Source organism: Ambystoma mexicanum, chromosome 4p (assembly GCF_040938575.1).
Source record: "Ambystoma mexicanum isolate Mex_15411 chromosome 4p, UKY_AmexF1_1, whole genome shotgun sequence".
Lineage (NCBI taxonomy): Eukaryota > Metazoa > Chordata > Amphibia > Caudata > Ambystomatidae > Ambystoma > Ambystoma mexicanum.
The window spans coordinates 742,120,318-742,138,331 of NC_090927.1; the positions used below are offsets into that span (position 1 = coordinate 742,120,318).

The 18,014-nt window shown below is 45.4% G+C and overlaps 1 protein-coding gene across 1 annotated transcript in view; it reads left to right on the top strand.

Annotated features, from left to right (window-relative positions):
• LOC138452855 (uncharacterized) overlaps positions 1–18,014 on the top strand; it is a 1,928,742-nt gene that overhangs the window by 1,551,359 nt on the left and 359,369 nt on the right. Inside the window, exon 81 of the mRNA XM_069605205.1 lies at positions 2,048–2,175. Coding sequence (XP_069461306.1) covers positions 2,048–2,175 — 128 coding nt within the window. The remainder of the gene's footprint in view (positions 1–2,047; positions 2,176–18,014) is intronic.

Consider the following 18,014-nt stretch of genomic DNA (forward strand, 5'->3'; position numbering starts at 1 on the left):
CTTCAGGAGATTTAGTTGCAGCATCAACATTGCGTGATTGCTTTTATAGTTGCGCTCTCTAACCAGGTAATTTGCGCAACCAATCATCATGTTGGATATAAGCATGACATCAATTGTATGTCAAAAGGGGCCAAACCAAGTCGCCTGACATTCAGGATCACTGTTATCCATCCGATTGATCCTCATCAAATTCAATTTCTTCATAAATTTTGGCGCATTTTGTTTACCTACAATTCTGTGTATCTACAACACCTGACTTGTGAAGACTGTCTAATTTATCTTTCAAATCGGCAGGATCAGGGCAAAAACAATTAAATCTCCCACACATAAAACTCAAGATCCCGAGTTTACTAAGAGCCATTTAGACAATATAATGTCTAGTTCCAACCGTATCCCCTCTTCATTTGCCTTGACAGGATTAATATAAATATTAATAAACAACCAGCTTTGCTTCCCCTTTGAATTAGTCAAAACCAAAGTCAAGATCAAATCAGAGTTCGATTTCCATAGCATAGGTATCCACTCAGATCTGTTGTTTACTGTTATCAAAGGTCCTCCAAAAGGTCGTCCTCTCATCTCTTTTTTAGCTTTTTTTATTAGCGCTGTGAATCCATCGAAGACCGGCCTCTCTATCAGCCATGTTTCGTGAAATACCAGGAAATGTAACTCTTTAATCTTCCCACATTTTAACATTCCTAAAACTGCTAAACACCCCCTGAATCTTAAAATCCTGGATGAGCGCCCCTGGAACTCTGCAGGGTGCCGGATAACCAACCCCATTCAGGCTCGGCCAGAGAATTAGCAGGCTTCATATATACCAGCCTCTGTCCCTGGACGTCGATTTTACATTGCACACCCAGAGGGTTGAGATTCAGATTCTCCTTACCCTCTACCCTGTAGACCTTTCCCTTGATTGAGTGATTGATTGATTGTTTATTTGTATAGCGCCTATACACAATGTGTTTCAAAGCGCTTCAAGGAGGGAGGGAACAAGCCTCATCCTTGACCTTCTTTTATTGGTTTGTGTACATCATATCCTCTCTTCAAAGAATCCTGCTGAACCTCCAACACCAGACCCCCAGGCTAATTCTAAGAAAAGGTTTACTGTGCATTCATTAAAGAAGTCCTCATTTGCTAATTCTGTCCGTTTGATGTCCACTGGTGATAATTTAGCCAAAGAGGGAATACTTTTAAAAATTGCCCTTACCTTAGACCTATTCATTGGGACTTCAATTGCATTCCCGAAATATCGTAGAAATCTTCATTCGGGGGGAAGAATTATCATATACCCTACAATCATTGTTATATTCAACCATGCTAAATAGCAAAGAATCATCCATCCTCTCTCTAACCTTAACCTCCAAACCTTCAACCCCCTAAACCCCTCTCTGCAGCACCCACCCACCCATAAATACGCTGTGTCTTCTTTTTCAATGTCGTGCAGATAATATAAAACAAAATGTTATTTTACAAATATTGTTTTTTATTACATATTTGGCAAATGTGACATATTTACATTTCTGTAGAGTATGTAGTGATGTGTTTGCGCAATTGAAAAGAGACACTGTTCATGTACATGATGCCAGCACAGTGCTTGCCCGGATCTCTCATTGAAGGTTTTCACTCTGTGATCCAAGCACAGATATACAATGACAAGCATCCATAGTTGTGCCATTGCTTACAATTCTTCTGAACGTCTCAAATTATTCTTTTGATCCTAAGAATCCAAATAATGCACATAATGGATCACATGTTTAGTGTCCAAATAATGTTTCAACTAGCTTGTACCATGGAAGATGGTATGTACAATTAATTTCAGAACATGTTGAACATGTCTGCAAGAGTAATGTAGGATTTCTGATGAAGGTACCTTTTAAAAGAGAAAGTGACTTAAAATAAAGTGTATGCAGTTCCCATCTGGACATCCGGATCTTCATGTTGGTTTTCTAATGTTCTCTGTATATCCCGATTACAATCGTCATCCTATTTGTGGCCCGCCATACTAAAACATATGTATGTGTTTGTACTTATTTGTCTACGTTCTTAGTGTTGCTAAGCTGGAGGATGGGCTGCCAACTCAGACTCTGAAGGATGTTGAATCCTACCTTGGAAAAGCAAGAGAAGGCGCACAGGGAGTCACTGGAGAGGGGTCTTTGCTTGAAGATGCTGCACCTCGTAAGTAGCGTTGCCCACTCAGAGACAAGATTAGTTATAGGTGATGCGCGCTGGATGCTGCACAGGTACCTGGTTTGAAGGGCCATTTATCCCCAATTGTGAAGAGGATTTGAATATAAAAGGGCAGAAGATAGAGGCTTGAATGCAAAGATGAAGGCTAGTTCATTATAGGGGAGCACCTGAACAGTGATTCATTGATTACGTTTTGCCAACACACGTACCTACTCCTTTTGATGACCATCGAATGCATACAAACACATTTTACTCATGTAATGCGCTACTTATTACAGAACATAACTGCTGTGTTTGTAGAGTGCATGTTCTCCCCCGTTGGGTTTCCTTGGCTCTATAGATGGATAACAGATGTGTATTGTATCCAATGCAAATGTCCTTTTTTTATTCACCTCAGAAGGATGAAGTGTCGAGTGCACCTGTCAGGATTCAAACCTGCTACTGTGAGGGCTAACAGAGATCCCCATAGTGCATTAATTTCTCCACTGAGCCACAGACCTGTGATGGCCTGAAACTACATTGTTCATGGCCCACTAGATGTAGAAACATTATAATACGCACGCAGTGAAACGGTGTGTTTTGCGTTTAGAAAATGGGCGAGCTGATCATATACTCTTATGCCCAACCCTTTCAAACACAATGTTTCTGATTATGATCGCCTAGTGACTGGTACCAGAAAATGAACGCAAGTATTTTCTTGTGCTCTCCCGTTTCCTTTGCCACTCACTTCCACTTTTACTGCCAACTGAAATATTCTGATACTGCATCATGTTTTAATTATAGCAAAATTATCACAGAGAAGGAAAATGTTTTATTGGGTTGTTGTTTTAATATTTTTATACTTCGATGTTCATTTTAATTTGGGGCGGCATACCTGAAAACGTAGTTCGTATCACAGAGGCATAGACTAAAAGCATGCAAACCCTTCAGAAGTCTGTCCCCTGACTCTTACCTCTCATAAAGCCAGAGCTCTTATGCGACTGTTTCAGAAGCCCCACACCGAACCGCAGCTTCGGCACACATGGTCTTGAAACAGCAGTGTATCCCCCCACAACCCCCGTAGATAACCAGGGACTCTAAACAGAGTCACACACCACGAGGTCAGAACTTACCTTAAGGGGAACCAAGCCATTCCCCTAAAACAAACTCAACTCTTTGCACTGTGGGTTGCCATTGTTGCAGTACGGTGGCCCGGTGTGGAGAAAGGGGGTGGGGTTTAACCCACTCTTTAAAACCTTCTGTTATTCTGATCCTTCCTTAGTGGGGAAGACAGGTCCATATTGGCCCGGGCCTGATGTCCAACCAGAGGAGAGAGAGTGGGGACAAAAGTACCCCCAGGGAACAGAAAATTGTGGGTTGTTCAGTCAAGGTCAGAGGATGAGGTGGCAAACCAAGAGACCAGTAGGAAGAAGGACAGTGAAGGGAACATGGAGGCGAAGTATAGAACAGGTGAGGTTTTGGTTGGGGAGTTCAATTGGTACTGCGTTGCAAGTATGCGCGAAAGACTGGCAAGCGTGATTAGGAGGGGGAGTGTAGGAAGTGAATGTGAAAGTGAAAGAGATGTGTCTGAGAAGAAGGTGGGGTGGAGTTGTAGTAGTAGTAATGTGAAGCAGGGAATATGGGTGTGGAGCAGGGAGCAGTGGTGTGGAGGAGGGGGTCGTGACTTCAGAGGGTGGAGTCAAGGCTTATGAGAAGTGTGAGACATCGGAGGGACAAAGGGGGAAGATGCAGAGAGAAGGAGTGAAGGCGGGTGGATTTGGAAGTAGGAGAGTAATAAGATGAAAACATTATACATAGAGAGGGAGAGGAGTTAGTGGGTGACAAGAAGAAGACCAACCTGGCAGCGTGTCTGGAAGGCACACCATACAATTCCCTGTTAGTCAAATAACCACATTGGTAGTTACGGACAGTCTATGAAGTTCTGAGAGAGTTTAGGTAGATTGGGCATTGGCCTTTAGGTTCTGCACCATATTGAAGGCAAAACATAGACGGGAGGGAGAAAACTGCATTATATGCTCACAAGGGGAGTAGAGACACCTGGTCTAGGAGGCTTGGTGCTTTTTAGACAACAGTGAGAAGGATCGACATAGAACCATTCATAAAAAACCCTTGAACTGTTTCTCAGACTCAGCGTATTCTTTGAGCCATCTGTGACACAGGTGTCATCCTGGGATTCCTCAGGGCCCAAAGTAGAGGCTGCCTCCACCAAGTGAATGGTAAAATCTAGACAGGGAACTCGTGTGTGAGTGATAACACCAAGCTCTTACATCGAGAGATTTGGGAGACATGAGTAGAGTTTTAATTCCTAAATCTTGATCTGCTACATGAAGATGCTAAAGATTCTGTACGTTATATCAGAACCTAACCCCATTGGGACCAACAGACAGGAAGAAACGACCAGCCTGGCTGACGACCCCAATAGAAGTTAGACGAAATACAGGAAGCCAGAGAGAGAACCAGCCCTGGAGAAGCAACCAAAGTAGTGAAAGCGGGCTACAAGCCTTCCCTGCCAGCCCTGATTTCCAGCAGTGGTGGAGCCCTACCAGCTCAGACAAGGAAGAACAGGTAGTGGTATATTCAAGTCGTGGGAAGAGCCCTGTTCTCCCAGAACCATTTAACACCTATATGGAGGACCTGTTGAGAGCCATCAGTTGACATAATCAGGACACACCAACAGTGTTACAGGATAGGATTACTGAGAGACAAGAGCAATCAGCAGTACCCCTAGCGAACCTACAAAAATCCAGCACTGATAAAGGTCCTGCCAGTTTTTTCATAAACTTCAAGACGATTACCAAAACAGCACAGTGGCACTGTGATCATTGGGCTAGATATGTTGCCCCATTGCTAACTTGGGAAGCCCAACCAGCTTTTCAAGCCCTCAATCCTGATGGGAGAACTCCCTATGAAGAGTTGAAGAAGGGTATCCTACAGAGAATACGGCAGGTCAGAGTGCATTACCAATTTCAGCTTTTTCACCTACGGCTGCATCAAGGAGAAACGCCTCAGGAACTCTCCTGTACAGTAAGGGATTTACTCAACAAGTGGTTGACAGATAAAACCTGTAAAGAATTGAAGGACATGGCGGTACTGGAACAATTCATAGATGCCCTACCACCTTATCTACAGAAGGCTATATGGCAGCTACATGAGCCCACTTTGGAAGAAGCCATACAAACAGCTCATGCCCACCAAAAAGCCATGTATGCCTGAGAAAACAGCGTGGGACCCAAGAAGCTCAGTGACACAAAAACAGTGGTTCGAGGGAAGAGAGCCTAAATATAAGAGCCCTACCAATGCGACCACCCCCGAGATTAAGCCGAGGACTCCTTCTCCAACAGACAGGTGAAAATCCAGATCTCCACCCAACCCCAAGTTCATAAGGTGTTATATATGCAGGAAACCTGGGCACCTAGCCTCATTTCTCTGCAAGAACCCCAAGAAGGTACTGATGGAAATTGGGCTTCGCTGTACGAGCACAAGCCCATTTCTAGAGACAAAAGATCCAATAAAGTGAATGGAGGAAGCGCTTGAGTTGGAATACGTTGCAAATCTGTTCCCTGACAACGAGGAAAGACCAGAGCCCGAAGCATGGATAGTATGCAATATGGGAGAAACAGACCACAGATTTCATCTCCTTGTGTTGGTTCAAGGTCTCCCGCCAAAGCCCTCCTAGAGATAACCGCTGTCTGGGCAAACATGATCGGTTTTGAATAATTACAACCAGGAAGCTTGACCCACATTTTGTGTGTCCATGGAAAGATGGATCTATCCCCCAAGCTGACATCACCCTTCAGATGCAAAAGAAAAAAATAATGCTGGCCATTATTGTAATGCTAGCCCCCCCCCCCCAAAGAAGGGGTTCTTCTCAGCACGGATTTCCCATTATTAGGCCTACGCCTCCAAGAGGTTAAAAAATTACATAACACGTCCTATGAGGGTACGGGGAGGAATACATCAGCTAGTGGTCAGGGCGTGGGGGGAGGACTTAGAGCAAAGGGTGGTGGTAACGGATGCAGTCAGTGGAATGGGAGGCATACCAGTGAGGAATCTAGAGATGGTACTAACCCGGGGGGTGGGAGGGGCACAATTGAGAGGCCCCCAGTTTTTGTACCCTCCTCAATTGCTAGTCAATACATACTAATTTGCATCAACCCATACCTCGTAACTAAAGTGCTGGCAATGTTCTTTCTTTCATTTCAAGAAATTCCAGAGAAGCCACAATCACGAGCCCACCCGCAGGCCAGAAAACCATCAGCCTCCCACGCAATCCAGACCCCAACCGGGGATAGAGAACTAGCAGAAAGAGAGTCAAAGCTCTTAGGTTCCCGGCCTTAAGCCCTTACACAATCCACATATAAACACTGCTGGAACAGAGAACAACTGAACGAAGAGCCGGAGCTCCTACACTTCTGTTTCAGAAGACCTGCACCAAACCCCAGCCTCAGCAGGAAAGGTCCCAAAACCACTGAAGTTATCTAGACCCCCAGGGACTTAAAACCGAGCCGCAAACCACAAGAACTGAACTTACCTGAAGGAGCACCGCATCATGGTCCCCTAACACGAACTCATACATTTTGCAGTTCAGGCCGCCATTGTTGCAGTTCAGCCGCCCCCATGCAGGGAAAATGGGTGTGGATTAGCGCGCTCTTTAAAACCTTCTAAAATTCTGATCCCTCAGGGCCAGATGACCAACCAGAGGAGGGGGTGGAGAATAAGAGCCACCAGGAAACATGAGGTTTTGATTCATCCAGTGAGGTCGGAGAAGGAGAGGGTGGTGGACCAAGAGGCCAGAAAGGGGAAGGAAGATGGAGAGGAATGGGGAGGCGAATGGTAGAGTAGGTGAGGTATTGGTTGGTGATTGCAAGTGGTACTGCGTTCCAAGTGTGTGTCAGAGACTAGTGAATGCTATTAGGAGAGTGAGTGTAGAGAGTAAATGTGAAGCGAATGCAAGAGTGAAAGAGGGGGGTCTGCGAAGAAGGTGGTGTGGAGTTTAGTAGTGTGAAGGAGGGGAGTGTTAGTGTGGTGGAAGGTTGATAACATCAACGGGTGCAGGCAAGACATAGGAGAAGCAAGAGACATTGGAGGGACAGAAGTGGAAGACGCATGGCATAGAAAGAGTGAAGGTGGGTGGAGTTGGCAGTAGGAAAGAGTAATAAGAGGAGAATATCAGACAGAGAGATGATGAGGAGTATGTGGGCATGACAGGAAGGAGACCGAATCGGGCTGCATGTCTGGAAGGCAGACCCTATAATCCCTTTTTAGTCAAACAAATACATTGGTATTGTAGGGACAGTCTAGGAGGTACCTGAGGGTGTTTAGGTAGATAAGGCATTGGCCTTTAGGTTGTCCCATATAGTGAAGGCAGAACCTAGACAGGAGGGACAAATCTGCAGGGACATGTCACACGCATCACCAATCTAGCAGCCTTTGAAGAAACAACAATGGTACTCTATCTACTCAGGTAATTTCGAAATCACCTATAATGTTCCTGAAACCACTATATGCTATGTTTTCTGCTTGGGAGCTTGTGATATTTGTGTTCCCATGGGGAATCTGTGAATTACACAAACCACAAGAGTCTTAACTGGATGAACATCCCAACAGTTGCACGCTACACGCCACCACAATCTCCAGCCCCTGTCCCATGCAGAAAAAATACCAGTCTCGGATCTGATGTCTAAATAGGCCCAACGGAAGACCGTACTGACAGAGAAAGCTGTCCTGCTTTCAGCACAGATGGTGGGTGAGAGGCAGTTGGAGAACATTGATGGGAGTTTGATGCTGCCAAGAGTACAAGGTCATGTTTGTCAGTCCCCATAACTTTACCTACCATGTTGGAATGATGAAGGCTCAAACGCCTACAAAAGACGAGTTAAGGAAATTAAAGTACAGCTCACAATCACAAAATGCCTGACTACCACTCTCACATATATCATGAAATTAAAGCCTCCTACTGGAGAAGCAACCACTCATCTTGTGAACCAACACTGCCTGTTTAAAAGGTCTGAAAAAGGCCCAGACAATCCAACACGTATTGCCTCATATTCAGCCTTTGTAGTCATAGGATACACATTCGACCTGCACTGATTGTTACAGAAACCTTTGATAGACTGTAAATGGACATCAATAGTATCTAAAGTGCCTGGCAAAAGGTTTTGAAGCATCAAAGAATGAAATCCTTTTGTGTGGGTCAGGCCCATTAAGCCACATAGAACCGGTCTGTATAAAGTGGTGGCATTGTACTGCCAAAACCTGCCCAATAGAGATCATACTACATATAAGATCTGTGGTGGCAGTTTTAACATGCACCCATGCATACATCAATGAGACTATACTAGTCTCCCAAGAAGCAAGCTGTTCGAACCTGAAAGGAAACCCTAACACTTATTCATACCATATAAAAGACAATACTGAATTGGTTACAATCCTCAAAAAGATCAGAGACTCGATGCAAAGGCTACTTAAAGCAAGCAGGGCAGATTAAAATGGATATTTGTTGTACATACAAGTTTAGCTACTAGCCATTTTGGAATATTAGCAGCAGCTCAGCAAGTGTCACATATTGGAGGCCAGAACAGAGAAAAGATACAAGAAAGTTCAAAGTTTATCGTTCATTAAGTTTGCAGACAACAGAAGATCATTCAAGTAAGTCAAAAAAAGACTCCTCTACTGAGGGCAACAGTACCATTTGAATGTATGTAAATGGATCACACATGTAAATGGTCACCTGAATCATTCCACAGAGGAAAGCTGATTGTAAGGCAGTCATAAAGGATTTACGATCTTTTACGACTAGGACAGCACCAAAATCACTTGAAGCCGAAAATGGTTCTGCCTTTTCAGGCAAAGCCTTAAGGGAAGCCCTGCCATGTTGGGGGTTTAGGCTGTGACTAAATGTATCCTTGGCTCCGGTGGTAACTGGGTAGATCACTTGCCCTTAGTAATGAGAACATAAATAATTTGGCACGGCAATCACAATGCGATGGTAAAACACATTATGAAGTGATGTATGAAACACCAATGTACATGCCGGGCTTACACAATCCCTCCAGTTTTCTCACATCAAGCCAAATCAACTGCTTCCCACCACACTTCAAAGAAACTATTTGGGAGCAGAGAAAGAAAGATAGACGGAAGAAAATACAATAAAGGCAAGAAGCTTGGAACTAGAGAAACTGTATGACAAGGAGACATTTGGTCCCCAGTTCAGATAACCAGTAGAAGTCATAAAACATGTGTGAGCAAGAAAAGTGATCATACTATCTGTGCCCCCAGGAAGGGAGCATGTACAGCTTCAATTATTCACCTAAACCAGCCCTAGATGGTAATCCACTGTACCCAAGGGAGAGTACTGTTCCAACTGAACAACCAGGACAGCAGGCAAGAAAAATGTAATATTAATGATGGAGGAAAGAAAGGGATTATCCTATTTTGGCTGTCTCATTTACACAGAAACAGACTATTCCTAAGCAAGACAAAGGCACAAGATTTTCAGATAGCCTGAAAAGCCGATTCTGGAATAGAAAATGCAAAATTAGTTTTGGGACTATAAATCTGTTTTGCTTCTTGATGTGGATAAGCCTGTCATGTTTTGCCGATTTCTTACCATTGGAAACCTTTTGACTGCAGCAGCAAGACATCCAGCCTGTACTCTAGAGCATGATAGTGTCCCTTGATATATAAGTATACACCCCTGTTAGGTCAGTCAGTTCTGGACATGTCAGTGTCGAACATATAGTGGGCCTACTATGCCACTTGAGTTACACACAGTGTCAATGATCGATGAGGCAATAATGTTTCCCCTAGTGTCCCACTCTCAAATGCATAAAAGTACTCTGAGGAAATCGCCTTTCTAATGCTGGGGATATCTAGTGGGGTGGCCAAGGGGCTGGGTGCCTACATGAGCTAATAGATAATGGGCCTGGGGGTTGTATAGGGAAAATCCCCTGCTCGCCCCCCATTAGTCCAAGTTCCAAGGCAGAGGGCAATCACATGAGGTGATCGAGGGACATTGTCCCTTTCAGAGGAACAAGTCCTCTACTTGGGGAACAGAATGGAATCAGTGATACAATGCCCCCCAGCCCCACTGTCCCCAAACACCAGTAAATATTGTATCCAAAGACCCAATAACAATTAAACACTGTGCCTTTAAGTTAGTGGAGATCTGAGACAGAAGGAGAACATGTAACAAAGAAATAAGATTCCTTTGACACTGGTTGTGGACACCTAATTTTACATTAAAGACACCCTACAAATATCTACCACAAGCTAGTAGCCCTCTAGCCAAGAATGGCTGCGAGGAGACCTTTTATGTCCCCTATGGCCAATGTATTTCCTCCTGTCATTTTCTCTAATTTGTATATCCATTTCCCAACGCCCGAAGTCAAACTAGGGAGCTTGCATTTTAAGTTATCCTTGTCCATCTGTGGCCATGGAATATACGGTGTCCAGTCAATTGGTCGAAAAACAACTGGTCGACTGCAATTTGGTCGACGCAATTTGGTCGAAAACCAAATGGTCGAATTTTTTTTTTATTTATATATTTATTTTTCGGGTTTTCGTTTTGTAAAAAAAGGGGTTTTTAGAGAAAAAAAGGGGGTTGGGGGGACCAAAAAAATTTTTAAAAAAGGGTTAAAATAAAAAATATACAAAATTCGACCATTTGGTTTTCGACCAAATTGGTTCGACCATTTGTCTGGTCGACCAATTTTTTTCGACCAAATGTCTGGTAACCGAATATACTGCGGTCTTGCTCCCCCTTTTTCTAACAAGGGAAACTGCGTAAACCTCGTCCCATAGTTGGATCCCACTATTAGTCTATCCATGGCAGGGATAATTGTCCCTGTCTGTCTCCTTGTGGGTAATGACCTTAACCTGCTTACATATGATGGCGACTCTCCCTTCTCACAATGTGATCGTCCTCGGGGACACTCAGATATGCATTGAGATCTAGTGTTCTATCTTTAGGTTGTTCCAAATACGACCATCTCACTTCCTTATCCATTTGCAGACTTCCTTCAGGGGCGCACGCGCTCCCTCCTTCTGCCACAAGACTGCACTCTCTTTCCTCGTCTGACATATCTAGTCCCCAACTAGGGTGACTATCACCCTCCTCACCCTTGTCTAGGTTCAGTCTGCTTAAAGACAATGCTCGACGTTCATCACTGAACAGGTTTCCCTCCTCAATTTGTGATTGAGGTACTGGGGATCGATCACTGTTCCATCGAGTTCCATACTCGCTACTTCGCTAACTGTTGATAGACCTTATTGATCCTTTCTCCAATGCTTTCCGCATCAAATCTTTCTTCCAACGCTACTCTAGATACTGCTGGCGTTACTTCCTTCATTGGAAAAATCTCTTCCACTCTGTCTGATCGTATTTTTGGGCTCAACCTCATTTGTTCTTTATGAATGAGACTGGCGTTGAGACTTTGCTGTGTCCTTTTCCATTCTATTTCTTCATCTACTTCCCTACGCTTTCTCGCATCCCTTCTAATTCTTTCTTCCTCTTGCCTGTGTTCTTCTCATTTCCTTAGTCCTTCTCTTCTTTCCTCTTCTTCCTTTTGTCTTTGTTATATTTTTTACCTTAATCTTTGTGCTTCTTCCACCTCTCTCTCTCTTTCTTTCCTTTCTATCCCTTTCTTCTATTGTTCTCTGTCTATTGTCATACGTTCTTTGTTCTTCTGTCCATTTTTCTATTTTCTCTTGCTCCTCCTGATGTATCTGCTCTCGTCACTCCCTGCTTTTCCTTTTCTGCTCCTCTTCTTTCAATCTCTTCTCTCATTCTTTATCTTTTCTTTCTTGTTCATCCTTATCTTCTCCTTGCCTAACTTCCTTGATACTTTTCCCATCTTTTCCCATCTATTTTAAGTAATATCTGTCCTCCCATCCATTCGTTTTGTACGTCAGCCTTATCCTTCTCTCCTTTCGATCTCTTCATCTCCCTGTCTATTTCTGTCAACAAATTTGACTGCTCACTCTTTTCTTCCTTGTCTTGTATGATCTTATAAATCTCTTCCTTTCTCTTATTCTCCTCAGTACTATTGTCACTACTATAAGCTGGGGATTCATATATCGGATTACTATACCCCTTTGCTGTTCTCAATTCCTTTAAAGGATAGACCTACCCCTATTTCTTCTGTAGCAACACCGTTTGCTGCAGGTGGGGTAAGAGGAGCTGAGGGCTCGTCGCCTTCCTCCTTATGCAGATTAAGCATCCATTCCTCAGGTGGTGGGTCTTTCCTCTTGGTACATCTTCCAGAGCTCTAAAATCACGAATCATTTCTCTAATTTCTTCCCTGTGTATACAGCATGCAAGTATGTAGTCATGTGTTGCAATACCACTTTTGACAATGATCCTCCTTGTGGCCATGGCATGAACATTTAATCTGCTGTGCCTTTTACCCATTCCGCACTATACTGTTTGAGCTTGGGCACATGCTTTGGCAGTGTCTTGCATACGTGCATGAGAGAGGTATCCCCCTTAATGACAAGTCTTGCTTGACTGTTGATACTTCACAGACTGTTAAATAAACTTTATACTTTGGCTTAAATCACCAATTTTCAACATTTTTAAAACAACAAATATGTGCAAGCACCATCAGTCGCTGCTCAAGCCCATTATTTCAATAGTCTGTCTATTCTCTTGATTGGCGCCAATCACTTTTCTATACTCAATCACTGTTGCTCCTCAACTTTTCAGTTTTTCACAATCTCTATCACTCTTTGATATTTTTACTCAGCAAACAACATTCAGATTAGTAAAACATTACACATTATAAACACTGTGATGACCTTTTCCCCTCGCCTTTACTTTATACCCTATACAGGGTTTGAGACATCACTTTACTTAATCCTGATTACTCATTTTATATTTCACTCTACCTCCGCTGGGATTTGATAAGTCTCCTTCTAACTCCCTTGAGTCAGGGCTTCTAGGCGCTACCTCTTCTCTTCACAATATTTCCAGTTACTCAAAAATGATCACAATCCTGTCCCCTTATTTGCCATTCCACTTAGCCTACTCACCATTTGTTAATCAACTCAAGGCCTTCAGTATCGACTCCTCCTCCAATCAACCACTTTGCCTTCTGTCCGCAGGGCCCCCATGGAAACCGGGCAGGGATTTAGTCAAAGAGGGACCTGACCACCATCTCGGTTCTTTTTGCAAGTTTATTTCTATCAGCCGCTCTCCACAGGAAACTCTGCAATCTTCCAGCTAATGGCAGAGGATGCCCGATCGTCCGAAAACTCTGGAGACCAACTAGTTTGGATCTTTTTTAACCACCTGCACCGCTATCACGTAAGCTTATGGCCCTTTAGGAACGTGCATGCAATGGATGTGTTACAGAATAACTCTGAGTCCAAATAACCAAATCAACTCAGAAAGATGGCAAAGTACTGTTTAATTAACAATTATCTAAAACGGGGAGTTACAATGAACATCAACTGACATACGCTCGATTTCTCTCAATGACTTTTTCACGCAACATAGGCTTTATACTAGAAATACGTCAGAGGTGACGTCATTCTACGTGGCAAATAATAAAAAGCCTACTGGGGATCGGGATAGGCTTAAGAGGAACATCTAAGTACACATTATGTATAGGAACTAGGATTGCGATTGGCTGCCGACTGTCAGGTGGACAATACATGCCTATCTCTAAAATATGTCATCTTTAAAACCATTAGATACGTGGTTTCTCATTGAATAAAACTTGCCACTCTTGCTGTTCTTTCTCTGCAACTTAACAAGGGATGATTCATCCTTCGCACGTTCACTCCTTTCCAGAATAGATAGCCGACCTTGGCTGCTTCAGTCTTGACTCCAGGCCAGAAAACCTCACCATACAGCTCCACAAATTCAGCTTATTCTTTCTACAACACAATTCTCCCTTTCTTCTTCATGGGTCCTGGCTTACTAAAATTCATGAGACCGATGTCCAGCTCCTGTACAATGGTGGCTCCGGCGGCATTCTATTCACTACAAATAGCCAGCTTCTATGATGACTTAGTCTACCTTGCGTTTCAGCGTCTGTACAATTATTGAACGGTTAATTCTCTTCAGTACTTCATGCACGTGTAATCTTCTTTTTCATATTAAAAAGTTCATGTGACTCTTTACTTCGTCATTAGTTTCTGTAGGATCGATACATCCTCTTCAGCCAATATCCTGAGACGTCGTTCATACTCTTATGACGTCACAGACTTCTTTCTTTGCTCTTTTTCATATTCCTTCAGGGAGTTCCTCCCTCACAGTATCGTTCCTTCAGGGATACATTCGATAGGGTTGTCTCAATGGGTACCTTCTTTCGAATATACGCTGCAGTATTGGCACAACTGCTGGTGTCAAACACGGCACAATCTCAGGCTTCCAATATATAGGAGGTAGGGGGGCAGGATTTCCTGCAGAGGCATCAGCTGCTCTTCTACAAGGCAGAAAATGTTCAACATCTCCTTCTTGGCATCTGTCTTTCTGTCTTATTTTAAACACGCCACTCCTCTCCCTATCCTGTAAAACCTTTGAACACATCTCTTCCATGCACACGGTGCATTTTCGGAACTGCAGGTAAGCCCCCCTGGGCTTATTGTATCGGCGCATGATGGCACCACAGCATACTTATAGCACTCTGCTAATTTGACTACGTGACTTTGCCATCAGCCACATGTACTTTCTTGGCTTTAAATTGCAGATTGCTGGCATGCTTTGTGTGTTGTTGTGTGTTTTTGCCTCACTGGGTCCTCGAGGCACGGCCATTCCAAGATGGCTCTTTCTTTCTTTCTTTGTTGGGCACAGGAGTGCCTTCCATCCTGCTGCTGGTGGCCTGGGATAGGCCCTGGCCCACTACATCTGGGCCAATGAGGAGGCCGGCAGGCTTGGCCGGCCCTCCTCACAAGGCCCACTCCTGGCCCTGTAATCTCTCTTGCTGCCTTCTCCCCTCACTTCTTCCATCTACGGCGACCGGAGCTCGGACCTGGATGCCTCCCCTCTTCCATCCTGAGGCCCTGCAATGCACACGGTGCATTTTCGGAACTGCAGGTAAGCCCCCCTGGGCTTATTGTATCGGCGCATGATGGCACCACAGCATACTTATAGCACTCTGCTAATTTGACTACGTGACTTTGCCATCAGCCACATGTACTTTCTTGGCTTTAAATTGCAGATTGCTGGCATGCTTTGTGTGTTGTTGTGTGTTTTTGCCTCACTGGGTCCTCGAGGCACGGCCATTCCAAGATGGCTCTTTCTTTCTTTCTTTGTTGGGCACCGGAGTGCCTTCCATCCTGCTGCTGGTTGCCTGGAATTGGCCCTGGCCCACTACATCTGGGCCAATGAGGAGGCCGGCAGGCTTGACCGGCCCACTCCTGGCCCTGTAATCTCTCTTGCTGCCTTCTCCCCTCACTTCTTCCATCTACAGCGACCGGAGCTGCGACCTGGATGCCTCCCCTCTTCCATCCTGAGGCCCTGCAATGCACACGGTGCATTTTCGGAACTGCAGTTAAGCCCCCCTGGGCTTATTGTATCGGCGCATGATGGCACCACAGCATACTTATAGCACTCTGCTAATTTGACTACGTGACTTTGCCATCAGCCACATGTACTTTCTTGGCTTTAAATTGCAGATTGCTGGCATGCTTTGTGTGTTGTTGTGTGTTTTTGCCTTACTGGGTCCTCGAGGCACGGCCATTCCAAGATGGCTCTTTCTTTCTTTCTTTGTTGGGCACCGAAGTGCCTTCCATCCTGCTGCTGGTGGCCTGGGATTGGCCCTGGCCCACTACATCTGGGCCAATGAGGAGGCCGGCAGGCTTGGCCGGCCCTCCTCACAAGGCCCACTCCTAAGGCCATGTCTACCGCTGTCCACCGCGGTACGCCGGATTGCCGGCACCTCCATGAGTGTCTGTGTGCCCCCCCCGCCGTGAGTGTCTGTGCGCCCCCCCGCCCCGCCGTAGTGTCTGTGCGCCCCCCCGCCGTAGTGTCTGTGCGCCCCCCCGCCCCGCCCTAGTGTCTGTGTGCCCCCCCGCCCCTCCGTGAGTGTCTGTGCGCCCCCCCGCCGTAGTGTCTGTGCGCCCCCCCGCCCCACAGTAGTGTCTGTGCGCCCCCCCGCCCCGCCGTAGTGTCTGTGCGCCACCCTGCCCTGAGTGTCTGTGTGCCCACCTGCCCCGCCTTGAGTGTCTGTGTGCCCCCGGCCCCTCTGTGAGTGTCTGTGTGCCCCCCCCGCCCCCTCCGTGAGTGTCTGTGTGCCCCCCTGACCCCTCCGTGAGTGTCTGTGTGCCCCCCTGCCCCGCCGTGAGTGTCTGTGTGCCCCCCCACCCCTCCTTGAGGGTCTGTGTGCCCCCCGTGCCCCGCCGTGAGTGCCTGTGTGCCCCCCCCGCCCCGCCGTAGTGTCTGTGCGCCCCCTGCCCCTCCTTGAGTGTTTGTGTGCCCTCACCCGGCTTGCTCCCCCCCTCTTTTGCTCTGCATTTCATCCCCCTTCCTGCCCCCTTCCCTTCCCCCTCCTCACTTCCATCCTCTTCCACTTCCTTCTTACTCCCCCCTTCTATATTTTCCCTCCTCTCAGTCTTCCCCCTCTTAGCACTTACTCCTATCATCTGTTCCGTGACTCTTGATAGCAGCTTGTCTGTCCCCCTCCTCCCCCCCTTGTTCTCTCCCTCCCCCCTCCCCTGCTTTTAAAATCTGTCACCGACATTTTTGCTCAGTAGCGTGCCTTGTTCTCCCTCCCCCCCTCCGTCCCCTTGCCCCCCCCTCCCACCCCGCCTCTTGTTACCACCTGCACTGCGTAAATTGTCGTCAGACATAGTAATGTTACTGCTTGCTTTGTTCTCCTTCCTTTCCATTACCTCTTGCCTTACTTGTTCTATGCACTTGCACTATCAGAAATGTCGACAGGCCTATTACGATAGTTATTTTCACATTTTGTATTGTTTCAAGGACTTTTACTGAATGTAACTGTATTTTCCTTTGTCCCCTCCCTCCTTGAAGCGCTTTGAAACACATTGTGTATAGGCGCTATATAAATAAACTATCATATCATATCATATCATATCTAACTTTCCTCCTATATCCCTTCTCCCTTACCTTTCCAAGCTTGTAGAAGGTGCTATTTATTTGCAAACGTTATATTTTTTCAATTCCAACTCACTGTTCCCTCGCTTTCAATCTGGTTTTCGTTCCTGTCATTCTACTGAGACTGCTTACCTTTCCGCATGTAACTCTCTGCTCTCAGCTCGACATGCGAAGCACCCATTACACTTAATTTTGCTTGTTCTGTTTGCCGCTTTCAATACTATTTATCCACGCTCTTCTACTGTCCTCCCTTTCTTCTATTGGTTTCTCTGGATCTATCCTCCACCTGCACCTATTGTCTCTTGGCCGGGCAATACCGCTCCAACTTGACCTCTTACCCACGGTGTTCCTCAAGGCCCTGTCTTGGGTCCCCTTCTCTTCTCTCTTTACATCTGTCCTCTTGCAGCTATTACCTCCTCTTTTGGAATTTCCCACCATTTCTATGCAGATGACACCCAGCTTTGTCTATCCTTTTCCACTTTCTCTCCTGAGATACATGCTACCATTTCCTTGTGTCTTCTGGCCATTCAATCATGGATGGCCGACCACTATGTAGTGCTTAAGTCTTCCAAAATGAAGGTTTTTTTCTTTCCTGCTTTGTCTATCCCTCCCCCTCTTCTACCTGTTTCTATCTCCTTTCCTCCCTCTGCTTTATCCATTTCATCTATGGCTCGCAATCTCTCTCTCTTTTACTCAACATATTTCTTCTCTCTCCAGCTCATGCAGAACTCACCTCTTCAACATCTGTAAAGCCTGATCCTTT